The following is an 18724-nucleotide window of genomic DNA, read 5'->3' on the forward strand; positions in this document are numbered from 1 at the left end:
AGAAATAATTAAAGTAATCCTCATTGTATAAAGTGTTTACAATAGTACCTGGTTCACAGTTTTAATTGTTAAGATGTTAATAATTATCTATAAAACAAAGGGGTTCTGAAGTAGGGACTCTGTATGTTAACTTCAATAGTTAGGGTTTTAAGACTTCAACTACTCATTATTCCAGAAAAAAATGAAAATAGAGGGTCCCAAAGCAGTAGAAAAGCTTGAAGGATCTTCTAGTTATAAGTGGGAATAATAAAACAAATGAATTTAACTGGGATTTTGTCATTAAGAATTTTTGGTGCATTGCTCCATTTACTCTGGTATGGTTCACCTCTTTTAAAAAATTAAATGAATCTAAGCTTCATTATTCTCAATAAACCATTATTATGCCTTCAGAAAACAGTGGTATATGTGAATGAGAGTAATTAGTGATACAAAGTGCTAGAGGAAATAGCCTGCTTAAACATGCTGTCCTTAATACATTGACTTCTTTAGAGTGATGGAAATGTTATAGTTGTCAACCAATACCTTGATATATATATCAACCAGTGATGTAAAAGGAGCATGTATAATATGCAAAATAGAGGGGACGCCTAAATAACAGATTTGGCTACAGTAAAATATTCACTCCATCTCTCTTTTTAAAAATATAGTAAGAACTCCTTTATGACATTCTTCTAGAAAACAAGACAATGATTAATCATATCATATGCCCATTGTGCTACATCAAGTATTTTCAAAATGCCAGGTTTTCTGAAATTTACAGGGAAATTATTTGAACCCTAATTTCTCTAAAATGCTGCAAAAGCACAAGGATCTGCATTTTAGCAGAGCTCCACTGTATATCAGTATTGCAATGGTAGGTACTATGTAAATATATTATACATGTATATCAAGGAAAATTGTATACAAATAAGTAATATAAATAAATACTAAATATTATTTGTAAAATTTTTACCAAAAGATCAGTAGTTTCTGAACTATCTGAATTAATATCAAATTCAAAGGCCATTTTTCTCTTTTTATTACTTTCTTCAATGAGTATATTCAAGTTTTCTCTTTGCTGTAGTTTTGGTTTTGTTGGTGTCTTCACTGTATATGCCTATCCAAAAATAAAAAACAATACATTATCAAATCAAATAAAATATGCATTATTAATAAAGGGTTTCACAAATAATTTTAAGGCAATTTGAGTCCTTAGCAATCAGAAACCTCCATTATTATTGGCAAGTATATGAGGCAAAAATTTTGGATAAGAATTTAATTCAGATGTTTTTGATATTATAAGTTGTCTTTCTTCAAAAATTTTACAATGGTAGACTTTCTCTGCCCTTCCTTTAACTTGCTGAAGAAAATAAGAAAGAGAAAGAGTGAAACAGACAGACACACTCCAGATTCAGCAATCAACAGTCTTAAGGGCCTTAATATTTCTAATCATGATCGCAAAAAATAACTGAGTGAGCTTTGCTCTCTCCACAAAACTCCTTATTACTTTGTGAGAAAATATGCTTGCTTATTTTTATATTGGTAAAGTAATTCACATTAGTCAATGTTTCACATTCTATACTATCTTGTAATTTTTATAATTTGTAAAAGTATCTTTAAAAAGTAAGGTCAAAAGCCAAGTACAGTGGCTCATGCCTGTAATCCCAGCACTTTGGAAGACCACGGCAGGAGGATTGCTTGAGGCCAGTTCAAAACTAGTCTGAGCAACATAGCAAGACCCCATCTCTAAAATTTTTTTAAATTAAAAAAACATAGCCAGGTATGGTGGCCCATCCCTATAGCCTCAGCTACTCAGGAGGCTGAAGCAGGAGAATTGCTTGAGCCAGGAGTTCAAGGTAGCAGTGGGCCATGATCATGCCACTGCAGCCCAGCCCAGGCAACAGAGCAAAAACAAAAATTAAATTAAATTTAATTTAAAAAGTTAAGGTCAGAGACATCAGTAAAAATGGCAGAGTAATGAGCTCTAAAAATTCACTCCTCCATAAAAGTCATAAAAATACTGGTAAAAACTTGTCAGAATCAGTTATTTTCAGAACTCTGGAAGTTAACCAAAGGCTTGCAGCCACCTGGAGAGTGCTTATTCTTTAAAAAAATAAAATAAAATGGCTAAACCTCTTTAGGAACCCCAAATTTTGTGGTGTCTTAACTTCCCCGGTCCCATCCCCTGCTCTAGCTCTATGTTATCCTTAAAGAATAACAGCCCACATTCCTGATGCAACCTGGCAACCACCAGACAGAACAGAACAGAACTGAAGCTCTTTCAAAGCTTTATTCCCAAAGAATTGTCATTATTTGATTTGTCTGGTGGGTCTCTGCAAGATCCCACTTACAAGGCTGATGGCTGATTACATTCAACCCGAGCACTCACTAGTGAAAAAATGCCTTCTCCTTGGTGTGTGTGTGAAGTAGGGGGCTGAATTTGTCAAAAACAACAACAAATGTTTTAACTTTGCAGCAACGTGAAGCAGTGATGAATAGTTGGGACAAACAAAAGACTAACCAAAAACCTTAAAAGAAAAGCTAGGAAATGAAATATCCATGGGGAAGCTTTGAAAAGCTCTGACATATTCCTGGAAATATAGAAGGCCAGGCATATGCGTAGGGCTATCTACAGGCTCAGGAAGGGCCTGAAAAGGCCCTAAGTTTTCACCACTGGCTAATCTTGAGGTTCTGTACAAGCAGGAATGGAAAGCTAAGGCAGAGTTGTCAACTACCTGGCTAAGTGTTGAAAGCATGCCCTTACACACATATAATAGAGACCTTTCACAAAGATTGGGAAATTTATTGATTCTAGGCATTTGAAGAAATTTGTGTCCAAACATTAGCTAAAAACTAAGCTAATCAAGGAGAACCTTTAGTGGCACTCACAACAAAAAATACAAACTTTACAGAATTAGTCTAGAAAAGTCACAAAACAAACAATAACTACAACAAGTAGCAACAACAAATCATGGGAATAGGAGAGAATCTGATTTCCAGAATTGTTATATTTTTAAATGGCTAGTTTTAAACAAAAATTATGAGACATGCAAAGAAAGAAGAAAATATGGCCCAAATAGAACAGTAAAAGAACAAACAACAGAAACTCTCCCTGAGGAAGTCTTGACATTGGACTTAACTAGACAAAGATTTAAAGTCAGCTATTTTAAATATGTTCAAAGAGCTAAAGAAAATTATGTCTAAAGAAATGAAGAAAAGCATGAAAACAACATCACACTAAATGGAATATCAATAAAGAGAAATAAATTATCAAAAGAACCAAATAGAAATTCTGGAATTAAAAAATACAATAGCTGAAATGAAAAATTTACTAGAAGGGCTCAATAGCAGATTTGGGCAAGCAGAAGAAGAATCCATGAGCCTGAATATAATTCAACTGATATGGAATAGAAAAAAAAAATGAAGAAAAACAAAGTCTCAGAGACTTGCAGACACCATCAAACACAACTGGGAAACTGAGAAGGAAAAGGCATAACATTTAAGCTTAGTGGGATGGAGACAATTGAGATACTTTTCTTTTCAACTCCCAAGACAAGTGAGGCAGGAACTCCAAGAGCATCTTTATAAAGAATACTAGGAGTGCTCCCAAGAAAGAAAGGCTGGCATCTCATTCCCTAGTTAGATATGAATGCAGGCAGCAAATTTGTTTGTCTTTGTATCTAGCCGAGGAGAGGAAAAGGAAATGAGAGAGAGGAAACAGAGATCGAAAGTAGAGCATCTGCACTGCCATTTAGCATGGCAAAGTTGTATGAATTCCCCATGGATTAAGTGGATATATGAAAGACAGTCAGAATTGAGCCAGTTTGCTAGAGGCATCTGCTCCAAGATGACTGCTAAGGACTACAGATGCAAGATGATGTGGGGTAAACAGCAAAGGGAAGTAGTAACTGTGGTGATGCTATAAAATGTCAAGTCAGAATCAGATTTCCTGTGTCAGGGCCTTAAACACTGATAAATAACTAGTAAGTTATGAAATCTGCCCAAGATGACATTAAGTTGTGGACAGTGATTGAAAAAAATGAAACAATTTCATGTTGAAGGCCAGGCACGTGGCTCACACCTATAATCCCAATACTTTGGGAGGCCAAGACAGGAGGATGAGTTAAGGCCAGGAGTTCAAGACCATCCTAGGCAACACAGCACAACCTTGCCTTTACATTTCATGCTGATACCACAAAAAAAATTGAAACTTTCAAGAAACTAGTTATATATGTGTGCGTGATGCCAGGTATATGGTGATAACAGAACTTTATTTATTTATTTAAAAAATTACTACTAACATGGAAAGTTTAGACACAAACCTTTGGTAATGGTGTAGATAAAGTATTTTTGGCAGATGTCCACAGATAGTCTCTTTTATCTTTGGATATGCCATGATCAACTGATGTGAAATTTCGAGATATAGTTTGTGAAGGCACTGCTTTAGAATCAAATTTCCAATAAATTTCAGGTGTTTCCAATAAAGATGTCTGTGTTTTCTGCGTTGAACAACAAGAATGAATAAAACCATCGCCAAATGTCATATTAATTATTTACTTCTTTAATTAAAGTGCAGCAACTAGTAGAATTAACAACAAAATAAGTAAATTTATTCCTAAATTTATCACTGACTAGATAAGTTTGAATAAATTACAGTTATCTTCTTTGTCACTTTACTTGCCCATTTAAGATGCAAATGTTATCTGCCCCTGCCTGTCTTCACAGAGCCTCTACGAAAACAAATAAGATATCTTGGAGGTCGTTATTCTTAGCAAAGTAATGCAGGAACAGAAAGCCAAATACCACATGGGCTTATTTATAAGTGGGAGCTAAATCATGAGAACACATGGAGACATAGAGGGAGACAACAAAACACACAGGGGCCTATCGGAGCATGCAGGATGGGAGGAGGGACAGGATCAGGAAAAACAACTAATGGGTATAGGTTTAATACCTGGGTGACAAAATAATCTGTACAACAAACCCCCATGACAGAAGTTTACCTATATAATAAATCTGTACATGTACCCCTGAACTTAAAATAAAAGTTAAATTTTTAAAAATGAAAACAAATAAGATATCTCAACTCTCTGACCAAAAGTTGAGGATTCTCTTTAAAAAATAAAAATAAAAAATCTTTACTCCTGGTGGCAAAAAGCCCTAATCTATGGTTCATTACAATAGCCTAAAAGTCAGAAGGAAATCTATTCTAATTTTCATTCATTCCCTTTCATACATTGATACTTCTTCTTTTTCACCTATAAAAATATCAGCCTTTTCCCATCCACCAGCCTAACTTGCCTCCAAAAGCAAGGAGAATAATTATGAAAGTAAAGAATGAGAAAAATTTTAAGGGAAAAAACTGAGAAAATGGCTGTTTGCTTCAATTCTAAATAAATAAATTGCAAGTTTACTCTAAATACTTGACATTTTTTCAACTCAGTTTCCTCAGTTCTCTTTCACTCTACCTTTGTATACAGCTTCTTTTAGCACCTGACCTAACTTTCTAGTAAAAGCTAGTAATAGTTGCTTTAGTGTGATTCTGCATGAAACTCATGCTCATCACTTTCTATTTTACACTTTCTCTGGTCGCCACCATCTCCACGAATACAATCGTGGCAATTATTCATAAGGAAATTGTAAGGAAGTTGAAGCATGTTAATTTACTCAATTCCACAGCTAGTTAGCTGTGAAACTCAAATTCCCCTTTTTCTAGAATTGTGTTCTTTCAGTTCTCCTACTGCCTTTCATTGTAGAGCCCTCCTTTACAGGACCGTGTTCTTCTGAGATCATCTCTCCTTTCTCTGAATTCTCTAGAGCACACACACACAAAAAGGGAATACAAGGACAAAATTTGAAAGCATGGTGGCTGAACTTTCAGTGCGTTTAAATTAGGGTATAGGATAAAGAGGCAACTACATGTACTATAAAAAAATCATTGAACTAGGAGCCAAGTACCTCATATGGTCTTTTCTCCTAGATCTTTCCTATCTTTCCAGATTATTTAAGTAAATCTTCAAGTATCTCCAAGCTTAAATTTATTCAGCTATAAATCAAGGGGCTAAATGCGATGGCTTATATCTTTCCTGCCCAGTTCTAGTGATCTGTCATTTCATAATCCTTTTTCTAGCAAGTATGAATTTTTTCAGAATTGCATTTCTGTATCCTTTTCCCTACATATTTATACATCATAGTTGATGACAAAATTTTGATGAAAGCAATTTTTTTACTGCTATCTGGATTCATCAGGGGTAAACTTTGGAACCGCCAAAATGTAACTGCTTTAATGGACAAATTATTCCTCTCTACAGGTAGGAGAATGACAATTTAAGGTCACTGCACCACCTTGTGGCCATATCTGGAATTTGACATTTCCCTGGTAGCCTAAAGAAAATTCTGCATGTGACAATACTGAACTATCCCTTTCCAGAACACAAGATGGAAACATGTACTTCCTTACAAGTTACATTCTTTTTTGGAAGGATGTTACATTTATAGTTATGCATGTAGACAGAAAATTCACAATTTTCTCTGTTGTATTTTTCAAACAAACATTTATAAGGCATGTGCTATGTGCCAAGCACTACTTTAAATGTTTTACAAATACCATCTCATTTAATCCTCATAACAACTTTAGGAAATAGGTATTATTATTATCCCTTTATAGATGAGAAAATTGAAACAGGAAGAAGTAACTTGTCCAAACTCAGAAATGTTTGGTAAATTTAACAAGGCTTATGTTTCAGTAGTGTTGGAATAAAGCATAGCAAAAAAAAAAAAAAAAAAAAAGGCCTAGTTAAATTTCTTCATTTATCATTTTTTTCATTTTGCAACATATATATGGTTCATTTTCCAACATACATATCTAGACTCTCAGATAAAATATATGGCATTTACTAATCTACTTGATAATGGAAACATACAGAATTATACATGAATCAAAACATCTCTATAAGAATATGTGATACATACTTTCATAATATGAACACATTCTAATTTTAAAAACAATATTGGAGATTAACCAATTTGCTTATATTCATTAGATACTTCCTTAAGTCTATATCTAACCATTCTGGATAATTTCATTATGATTATAATTTCTCCAAATATAATGTTTTCAAGTGTCTAGCACAGTGTCTGGAACATATGAAGCACTCAGTATTCACTCACAGGTTCAGTACATCTTTCCTTTATTCTCTTTTAACCCAAATGTAATAAAATGTAATGAACTGTTCTCAAACTACTCTGAGTGTCATTTCCTTCCAGTTTAACTATAATCAGAGAAACCTCTGGGAACTTAGGAGATTATATCACTACATGCAAAGAAAATTCTTAATCATTTTAACCAAAAATTTGCTAAATCAAAATTCTTCTGCAACGATCCTATATTATCAAATAGGTTAGAAGCTGAGGGGTATTCTTCTTCTCTATGACTGATGTTTCCTTCCATATGCAGGGAGTACCACTAGGGTAACATTCCAAACCTCTTCCTGATTCCTTAGGGGAGAAAAAATTACTTAATGTGATTGGTGAATTTAAAGAAAAGGAGAAGCTGGACACATACAGCTCAGCCTCTTCCTTATTCCTCCCCTTGAGAACTATTAGAATTACACACAAATTCTGCTCTTCTCCTTTATACCCTAAGTTTTACAAGAGCAGATGATCGAGTGGGTAGACCTATGCTAGTCAAGCTCTACTTGTGGCAGAAGATAAATTTGTCTAATTTGGGATTTCAAGATTAAGAGATCCTATTGCCTTCAAACATAAACTGCATTCTCCAGTATTTAAAATATTGATACTTTTTAATAAAGTCTTCAATAATAAAAATATTATTTTTATTCTACCTTGTCTTTCTCAATTGGTTCAGAACATAAGTGAGCAAAACAGGATGTCATTTATTAAGCCCCCTCAAAACCCAAAATTAGATACAATCTAAATAAACTTCAGAATTTTTTATGAAAATATTTTGCCTCTAACATTAAAAAATTCTTAAGGGAGAAACACAGAGGTACCTAATTAAATTAAAACTATAATAAGAATTGTAGAGAAAGACTGAAACCTTCCTTTTTTCTTCTTTTTTGTTTCTGCATTAGACTGAAACCTTCTCCAAATCTCCAAATGACAAAATTTTGAAATTTTTAGCTAAAATGCTTTTGAATTAATAAATAGCAAAAAACAATTTAGAAAATGAAATTGTATGATATATGTAAAATGTTATTTTCCTACTTATAAACAAGAAAAATCATTTCTAAGTAGATGTTAGAAAATGAATTTGTATTTTAAAACTATGAGAATTATATGCTCTTACCTTGTCCTTTTTTTCTTTAAGAGTAGCTGTGTTTTCTTTTGCCTCTCTTTTGAGTTTTTCCTATTAAAAATAAATATCAAGTACAAATAACATAAACATCACTATGATCACAAATGAATATTATCAAAATCTTTCCTAGTAAGTATTAACAAAGTAAGATGACTAACCTCTCAATCTTATAAAGTAATAAAAAGAAAAAAAAGAACAGTTAGTTCCTTTCTACAGAGGTATTATTTGGTTTTGATTATCTTTTCCTTTATTCTAATCAGTCTCTAGTGTATATCTGTGGACTTCTGAATAAGTCTCTTAAAATTCTGAATCTCAGCTTTCTTATTTGTAAAATAAAGCTAATGGAACAAATTACAGAATGAGAGATACACACAAGTAACTAAGCTGTGAAAAGTTGCAAAAAGATCTAAAATACTGTGAGCCTTTTTACAGGCAAAATTAGATTTTTCCATGCATGTTGAGAAAAGGTGCAGTTCAGTTAGACTTTGGGTATGTGTATAGTCAAGATAAAAATGGAAACGAAAGCTGTGGTCAGAGTGGAAGGAGTGATATGCTAATATCACTAGATAGAATTTATTCAGTAAGATAAAAGAAAAGCCTGGCCTACATAAATGAATATGTAGGATGCCTGTAACATGACAACCATCTGAAGAACAAAATTTTTACAACTCCAGGGAGTATTAGAGTTCTTAGAAAGTAAAAATCTCCAAGTGTGCAGAACTTTAGGCACATGTGTGCAGAACTTGCCCATGATGTCTCTGCCAGTATCTATCCTCACTGAATACCTTGCATACACCATGTTATCTCTCCCATAGCATTGCTCCTAATCACAGAACGCACTTCACTATGAAAGAAGCTGGCTGTAAACTGATGTAATAGTATTTACTCTTCTTATTATGTATCCTATCACCTACCAATGGTTGATCTTCAGTTATAGTGACAATTGGAGTCTACTCTAAGGGGCTGGAATGCTGTCTTTTAAGACAAAGCACATTTTCTAAACCAGCAATATCGTAATGACTCTCAGAATATGTATCTTGGCTTCTAGAAGACAGATGGGAGAAACCATCGCCTACAACTGCACTGTCTCTGCAATTCTGACTTTTCCTGGTCTGGAGTTCTTGGTAAAGTCTGTTCTAATATAATATATGTTTCCAAGGTGCGAAACAGCTCATACAAGAATGTGTATCTTTAGTGGTAGCTAAATAATCATCAGTTCCCTTAGACCAAAGAGATGGCCGGACCACTAAGGTTCCTATTTAATCTGAATAAGTAAGATATTCCTATAATATGGCCTGGCAAACGGAGAGTTGACTTGATCACCAGAGTAGAGAATGACAGCCTTGTAACCAAATTTTGGATCTAAATAAATGTATCAGCCTATAGCCTTTTGAATAAAAAGGAAGCCTGGTACTCTAGTGGAAAAGTCCTGAAATAATATCACAAATACATACTGCATCCTTCCTACTATCTTGTGCACCAAGGATTAAAATATTAAGACATGGGTAATTGCACATCAACTAACATTAATTCTTGGGAATCTATAATGCTACTATTTTTTCACTGGTCAGAGTGCAAGCATATCAGCGTCAAGCAATAATTAGAATTTTATCAGAGTCTACTTCATGGTGAGCCCATGGAACCATAAACCTATCTTGTGCTCATTTTTTTAGATTCTAAGAATATAGTTTGAACGAACTCAATAAAAGGAATAATCCCCATACTGGTCCTGACCACAGAGTCACAGAGTAAGAGATTTTAAGGTTGAAAGGACCAACTTTAAATCTCTCTCTCCATATCAAGATAGTAAACAAATTTCACATTGCTAGGCAGAGATTAAGGCCCCATCAAATTCATGAAAGATATAGGAAAGATGATTTATCATAATCCCAAAAAGCCAATCTATTTTAATTAGAAGTTAAGATGGTCATCTAGTAACAGTTTACTATACCAATGGGTTTATAGGTAAAGTGGGGATTGTCATATTGACTGAGAACTTAGAAAAAAGTTGCATAAAAAAGATGAGCTGAATCTATGTAAATATAAAGCTCAAGTTAAAGAGATACAGGAATCATAGTGAAATAATAGAATATACATTTTTATCAATCTTGACGATGTAAAATAATAAATACTAAAATTGTATATGCAGGGGAATATGAAACAGGAGACAGTATTAAATACATTATTTTAAAATATAAAGGGAATCAATAAACTAATTTAAAAGACTACATATACCTTCCAAATCAACCAAAGTAAGACACACACGCACACACACACACACACACACTTTAGAGAATAAGAAAGAAAATAAGGATTACTATGTAGTGAAAAATAAGATGACAAAAACCTTATTAAAATATATAATCAACGAAGAGTTAATATCCAGAATCATAAGCAACTCCTACAACTCAACAACAAAAAAATTGGATTAAAATTATTATTAACCCAATTCAAAAATGGGCAAAACACTTGAATAATCAAACCACCAAAGAAGATATACAATGTCCAACAGGCATATTAAAAATAGTCACCATTGCTAATCATATGAGAAATGCAAATCATAGCCACATGAGAGATTGCCTACACACATTAGGATGGCCACTATCAAATGAATAGGAAATAACAAATGCTGATGTGGATGTGGAGAAATTAGAATCCTTATGCACTGTTGTGTGGGAATGTCAAGTGGTACAGTCACTACAGCCAATATAGAGGTTCTCAAAAAATTAATGATACAGTTGCCATATGATCCAAGAATCCCACTTCCGGAAATACATCCAAAAGTATTCAAAGCAAGATCTTACAGAGATAGTTGCACACTCACATTCATTACAGCATTATTCACAATAGCAAGAGGTAGAAGCAACCCAAATGTCCATCAAGAGAAAAATAATAAGGAAAAGATGGTATATACATATAATAGAATATTATGCAGCCTTTAAAAAGGGCATCCTGTTACATACTACAACATAGATAAACCTCAAGGACATTATGCTAAGTGAAATAAGCCAGTCACGTAAACACAAATACTGTATGATTCCACTCATATAAAGTATTCAAAATCAGAAACAGGATGTGCAAAGGTGGTTGCCAAGGACTGGGAGGAAGTGGAAAAGGGAATTCGTGTTGAATGGGTATAGACTTTTAGTTTTACAAGATGGAAAACTACTAGAGATCTGTTGCACAACAAGGTGAATATACTTAACACTTCTGAACTGTACATTTAAAAAGTGTTAAGACGGTGCACTTAATGTTATATGTTTTTATCACAACAACAAAGTTAAAGTACAAACCATTCAACTTATGCATATCAACATAAAAGTGCTAAATAGAATATTGGCCAGCATAATCTAACATCACATTTTAAAAATACATCATGACCAAATAGAGTTTATTACAGAAACACAAGAATAATTCAAAACTGATACATATCGTATCAACAAATACAATCAGGAAAACTAACCTATTAGTCAAAAAAAGACTCTTGGGTTACAGATTCAATCAAGGTTAATAAAAAATAGACAAAAACACAGAAGACAAATACAACAAGAAAGTGAGGGTCACAATATGAATACTAGATAAAGCTGACTTTGGGGCAAAAATACAAAAATAAAGTATACTATTTCCAAAAAAAACAATGAATTAGTATAAACTTTTATACAACAAATAGTATTCATCAAAATATACAATGCAAAATTAGTAGAGAATTCAAAAGGAAGAGAAAGATAATAGTAATAGAACCCTTAACTCCTTTTAGCTCATGACTGATCAAACAGAAAAAATATATAAGACATTTAAAGTATACATAATTGAAATAATACAGTAAATCAAACTTCTTGGTAAAGACGGTAAAGCCAGATTACAAAATCTTCCTTCTCCTAAACTAACAACAACAACAAAAAAGCAAGAGAGGAAGAGAGGCAAGAAACAAAAGTAGTTAAAAACTGGCAAAAATACATTCAACAACAAAAACATACAATCTCATGCTATAATCTATAATACTAGTGAGGCTCAGTAAGAGAGCCACAATATACAATTGTGCTCATTTCACCCTACTCACTGTGGCTCCTCACCCTATTACTACTTGTATAGTATTGGTGAAAGAAAATGAAAACATATAATAATGAAAGTAAAGGTCACTAATATACCTGAATTTTGTAAGAAGAGATTTGAGGACATAAATAGGCAATCCAGGAAAAAGATGCCTAGAAAATGCATAACGAGTGATCAGCAGGAAAAAACCACTGAAGTTTATATTTTGGTCTCTCTCGATTGGAGAAAGGAAGTACAACCACAACCATAAAGAATTAGTTATCCTTGCCAATAAACAGAACATACTTGACATAAAGTCAAAAGATAAACTTCTTAAACAGAAGATTCCCCTAAAAGAATACAAAGCACAAAAAGAGACTCACTAAGAGCACCAGGTAAATTTTATCTTTTTCTCTGGGCTCCTCTCATCACCCTGTAAGCAGAATATCCCAAATAATGATATTTATATCTTTTCACTCACAAAGCTGTGCAAGTGACATAACAGAGCTTGAAGAGACTGGTAAAATGGCAAAAATAAATAACCACGGCTTATCCTATCAGATAGACACACAGGCCCCAGGGCTCTACACTGAACTGGTAAAAAGATCTGAAGCCTAAGGGAAATACATAACAAGAAAACTACGAAACACTGGACTTAATCTGCACTATAGACCAAATGGATCTAATAGATATTTATAAATATTTCATCCAACAGTTGCAAAATAAACATTCTTCTCCTAAGCACATGAATCAGTCTTAAGGACAGACCATATGCTAGCCACAAAACAAGTCTTAAACATTCAAAAATGGAAATCACATCAAGTATCTTCTCTGACAACAATGAAATAAACCAGAAATCAATAACAAAGGGAATTTTGGAAACTATAAAATCACATGGAATTTAAACAATATGCTCCAGAATGACCAGTGGGTCAACGAGGAGATTAAAACGGCAATCAAAAAATTTCTTGAAACAAATAATTGGAATACAACACAACAAAATCTATGGGATACAGCAAAGGCAGTACTAAGAGGGATGTATATAGCTATAAACACCTACATCAAAAAAGAAGAAAAACTTCAAATAACCTAATGATGCATCTTAAAGAACCAGAAAAGCATGAGCAAACCAAATCCAAAGTTAGTAGAAGAAAAGAAACAATAAAGATCAGAGCAGAAATAAATGAAATTGAAGAAAATGATACAAAAGATCAATGAAACAAAAAGTTTATTTTTTTGAAAAGATAAACAGAATGACAAACTGTTAGCCAGGCAAACTAAGAAAAAAAACAGAGAAGCCTCAAATAAATAAAATGAGAGATGGAAAAGGAGACATTACAATCAATACCACAGAAATTCAAAGGATCGTTAGAGGTTACTATGAAGTAAATATATGCCAATAAATTTTAAAACCTAAAAATAAATAAATTCCTAGACACATACAATCTACAAAGATTGAACCATGAAGAAATCCAAAACTTGAATAAATCAATAACAACTAGCAAGATCGAAGCTATAATAAAAAGTCTCCAAGAAGAAAAACCTAGGACCCAATGGCTTTACTGCAAAATTTTACCAAACATTTAAAGAAAAATTAATACCACCCCTGCTCAAACTATTCTGAAAAATAGAGGAGAGGGGGATACTTCCAAACTCATTCTATGAGGCCAGTAGTACCTAAACCAAAACCAGACACAAAGACACATCAAAAAAAGAAAACTAAAGGCCCATATCACTGATGAACATGGATGCAAAAATCCTCAAAAAAATACGAGCAAACCAAATTCAACAACACATTGAAAGATCATTCATCATGGCTGTGTGATTTATCCCATGGATGCAAGAATGATTCAACATACACAAATAAATCAGTGTGATATATCATATCAAACCATATGATCATTTCAATTGATGCTGAGAAAGCTTTTGATAAAATTTAACATCCCTTCATGGTAAAAACCCTCAAAAAAGCTGGGTATAGAAGGAATGTATCTCAACATAATAAAAGCCATATATGACAGACTCACACCTAGTATCATACTGAATGGGGAAGTACTGAAAGCTGCTAGAGCAAGATCTTAGCCCTATGCACTGGAGGTCTGGATATAAATTTGGCTCTGTTGGCTGTTGTGGGAATACAGAGGGAGTGAAACTGGCTTTGCTGGCTGTGTGGGAGCTAGGTGAGGCCTGTCAATGCCAACTTTCCCCCTACTTCCCTGGCTACCTGTACAAAGCATCAGAGGGAGCAATAATCCCCCTTGGAACATAACTCCATTGGCCTGAGAACCACTACCCCACCCCTCACAGTGGCAGCAGCAAGCCCCGACCAAGGAAAGTCTGAGCTCAGAAACGCCTAACCCTGCCCCCACCTGATGGTCTTTCTCTACCTGATGTAGTAACCGAAGACAAAAGACATAAACTCACGGGAGCTCTATGGTTCTGCCCATTACCTGAGAAACCTGAATACTTATCCAGGTGACATTAGGCCAAGCTTGTATCCCTCCACACTACCATAGATGATGCTCTCTTAAAGACAACACCACGTGGCTGGAAGCCAACCAACTCAAGGCATTACAGCAACTCATAACAGACCAACCCTACTCCAAGGAAGGGGAAAACAACAGCTAATTCCACCAGCTGTAACACCCTGGCTAACCAGAGGTCCTGAACTTGTTCACATCACAACTTCACTGCCAGCATAACCAGCATTTGAGAAAACCAGCATACTAAACAAAACTACAACCAAGGACTCTCACAGAGTCTACTTCACTGCCCTGCTACCTCCACTGGAGAAGGTGCTGGTAGCCATGGCTGAGAGACCTGAAGATGAATCACATCATAGTACTCTTCGCAGACACTCCCCACTACCAGCCTGGAGCCTGATAGCACCACTAGGTAGCTAGATCCAGAAGAGCAATAACAATCACTGCAGTCATGCTCTCAGGAAGCCCCATCCCTAGGGGAAGAGGGAGAGCACCACATCAAGGGATCACCCCATGGGACAAAAGAATCCGAACGGCAGCCCTTGAGTCCCAGATCTTTCCTCTGACATAGTCTATCCAAACTAGAAAAAAAAAAAAAAAAAAAAACAGAAAAACAATTCTGGTAGTATGACAAAACAAGGTTCTATAACACCACCAAAAGATCACACTAGCCCACCAGCGATGGATCAAAACCAAGAATAAATCTCTGAATTGCCAGAAAGAGAATTCAGAAGGTTGATTATTAAGCTACTCAAGGAGGCACCAGAGAAAGGTGAAAACAAACAAAGAAACTTAAAAAATAATACAGGATATGAATGAAAAAATCTCTGAAGAAATAGATATCATAAAAAAAAATCACAGCTTCTAGAAATGAAAGACACACTTACAGAAATGCAAAATACACTGGAAAGTTTCAACAATAGAACCGAACAAGTAAAGGAAAGGACTTTAGAGCTCAAAGACAAGGCTTTCAAATTAATCCTATCCAACAAAGACAAAGAAAATATGGGAGCAGGGGGCTGGCAAGATGGTCAAATAGAACAGATCTGGTCTGCAGCTCCCAGTGGGACCAATGCAGAAGGTGGGTGATTTCTGCATTTCCAACTGAGATACCCAGTTCATCTCATTGGGACTGGTTAGACAGTGGGTGCAGCCCACAGAGGGCGAGCAGAAGCAGGGTGGGGTGTTGCCTCACCCGGGAAGCGCAAGGGACGGGGGAACTCCATCTCCTAGCCAAGGGAAGCCATGAGGAACCGCGCCATGAAGGATGGTGCTATCTGGCCCAGATACTATGCTTTTCTTATGGTTTCTGCAACCCGCAGATCAGGAGATTCCATTGGGTGCCTACACAACCAGGGCCCTGGGTTTCAAGCACAAAACTGGGTGGGTGTTTGGGAAGACACCTAGCTAGCTGAAGGTGTTTGTTTTTGTACCCCAGTTGCACTGAAACTCCAATGAGACAGAACTCTTCACTCCCCTGGAAAACGGGCTGAAGCCAGGGAGCCAAGTAGTCTTGCTCAGTAGATCCCACCCCCATGGAGCCCAACAAGCTAAGATCCACTGGCTTGAAATTCTCACTGCCAGAACAGCAGTCTGACATCAACCTGGGATGCTTGAGCTTGTTTGGGGAGGTGGAGGGGAGTCCACCATTACTGAGGCTTCAGTAGGTGGTTTTCCCTTCACAGTGTAAACAAAGCCACTGGGAAGTTCAATCTGAGCAGAGCCCACCATAGCATGGCAAAGCTACTGTAGCCAGACCACCTCTCTAGATTCCTCCTCTCTGGGCAGGGCATCTCTGAAAGAAATGCCCTGGAACAAAGCACCTGGGGGAAGGGGCACCTGTGGATGCAGCTTCAGCAGACTTAAATGTTCCTGCCTGCCAGCTCTGAAGAGAGCAGAGAATCTCCCAGCACAGTGCTCGAGCTTTGCTAAGGGACAGACTGCCTCCTCAAGTGGGTCCCTGACCCCCGTGCCTCCTGTCTGGGAGACACCTCCCAGCAGGGGCCAACATACACCTCATATAGGAAAACTCCAGCTGGTATCTGGCGAGTGCCCCTCTGGGATGAAGCTTCCAGAGGAAGGAGCAGGCAGCAATATTTGCTGTTCTGCAGCCTTTGCTGGTGATACCCAGGTAAACAGGGTCTGGAGTACAACCCCAGCAAACTCCAGCAGCCCTACAGAAGAGGACCCTGACTATTAGAAGTAATAACACTCCCGTTTGTTAGTTTTAAACAAACAGAAAGCAGTATCATCAACATCAACCAAAAGGATGCCCATGCAAAAACCCCAACTGAAGGTCTCCAACAACAAAGACCAAAAGTAGATAAATCCATGAAGATGAGGAAAAACCAGTGCAAAAAGGCGAAAATTCCAAAAACCAGAATGCCTCTTCTCCTGCAAAGGATGACAACTCGCCAGCAAGGAAACAAAACTGGATGGAGAATGAGTTTGATAAATTGACAGAAGTAGGCTTCAGAAGGTGGGTAATAACAACTTCCTCCAAGCTAAAAAAGCATGTTCTAACCCAATGCAAAGAAGCTAAGAACCTTGATAAAAGGTTACAGGAACTGCTAACTAGAATAACCAGTTTAGAGAACAGAAAAGACCTGATGGAGCTGAAAAACACAGCATGAGAACTTCGTGAAACATACACAAGTATCAATAGCTGAATCAACCAAGAGGAAGAAAGGATATCAGAGACTGAAGATCAACTTAATGAAATAAAGTGTGAAGACAAGATTAGAGGAAACAGAATGAAAAGGAATGAACAAAGCCTCCAAGAAATATGGGACTATGTGAAAAGACCAAACCAACATTTGATTGGTGTACCTGCAAGTGACAGGGAGAACGGAACCAAGTTGGAAAACACACTTCAGGATATTATCCAGGAGAAATTCCCCAATCTAGCAAGACAGGCCAACATTCAAATTCAGGAAATACAGAGAACACCACAAAGATACTCCTACAGAAGAACAACCCCAAGACACATAATTGTCACATTCACCAAGGTTGAAATGAAGGAAAAAATCTTAAGGGCAGCCAGAGAAAAAGGTCGGGTTACCCACAAAGGGAAGCTCATCAGATTAACAGTGGATCTCTCTGCAGAAACCCTACAAGCCAGAAGAGAGTAGGGGCCAATATTCAACATTCTTAAAGAAAAGAATTTTCAACCCAGAATTTCATATCCAGCCAAACTAACCTTTATAAGTGAAGGAAAATAAAATCCTTTACAGACAAGCAATGCTAAGGGATTTTGTCACCACCAGGCCTGCCTTACAAGAGCTCCTGAAGGAAGCACTAAATATGGAAAGGAAAAACTGGTACCAGCCACTGCAAAAAACATACCAAAATGTAAAGACCATCAACCCTATGAAGAAACTGCATCAACTAATGGGCAAAATAACCAGCTAGCATCATAAAGACAGGATCAAATTCACACACAACAATATTAACCTTAAATGTAAACAAGCTAAATGCCCCAATTAAAAGACACAGACTGGCACAGTAGATGAAGAGTCAAGACCCATCGGTGTGCTGTATTCAGGAGACCCATCTCACGTGCAAAGACACATATAGACTCAAAATAAAGGGATGGAGGAATATTTACCAAGCAAGTGGAAAGCAAACAAATAAAAAAAAAGCAGAGATTGCAATCCTAGTCTCTGATAAAACAGACTTTGAACCAACAAAGATCAAAAAAGACAAAGAACGGCATTACATAATGGTGAAGGGATCAATGCAACAAGAAGAGCTAACTACCCTAAATACATGCACCCAATACAAGAGCACCCAGATTCATAAAGCAAGTTTTAAGAGACCTACAAACAGACTTAGACTCCCACACAATAATAGTGGGAAACTTTAACACTCCACTGTCAATATTAGACAGAACAATGAGACAGAAAATTAACAA

The 18724-nt window shown here is 36.0% G+C and overlaps 1 protein-coding gene across 11 annotated transcripts in view; it reads right to left on the minus strand.

Moving 5' to 3' along the window:
- Positions 1–18724, minus strand: part of SYCP1 (synaptonemal complex protein 1) — a 148336-nt gene that overhangs the window by 9597 nt on the left and 120015 nt on the right. For all 11 annotated transcript variants that reach the window (XM_054463152.2, XM_054463103.2, XM_054463120.2 and 8 more), the window contains 3 exons: positions 8288–8347; positions 4302–4478; positions 953–1096 (listed from right to left, as the gene is read on the minus strand). In XM_054463152.2, coding sequence (XP_054319127.1) covers positions 953–1096; positions 4302–4478; positions 8288–8347 — 381 coding nt within the window. The remainder of the gene's footprint in view (positions 1–952; positions 1097–4301; positions 4479–8287; positions 8348–18724) is intronic.

This window comes from Pongo pygmaeus, chromosome 1 (genome assembly GCF_028885625.2).
Source record: "Pongo pygmaeus isolate AG05252 chromosome 1, NHGRI_mPonPyg2-v2.0_pri, whole genome shotgun sequence".
Taxonomy (NCBI): domain Eukaryota; kingdom Metazoa; phylum Chordata; class Mammalia; order Primates; family Hominidae; genus Pongo; species Pongo pygmaeus.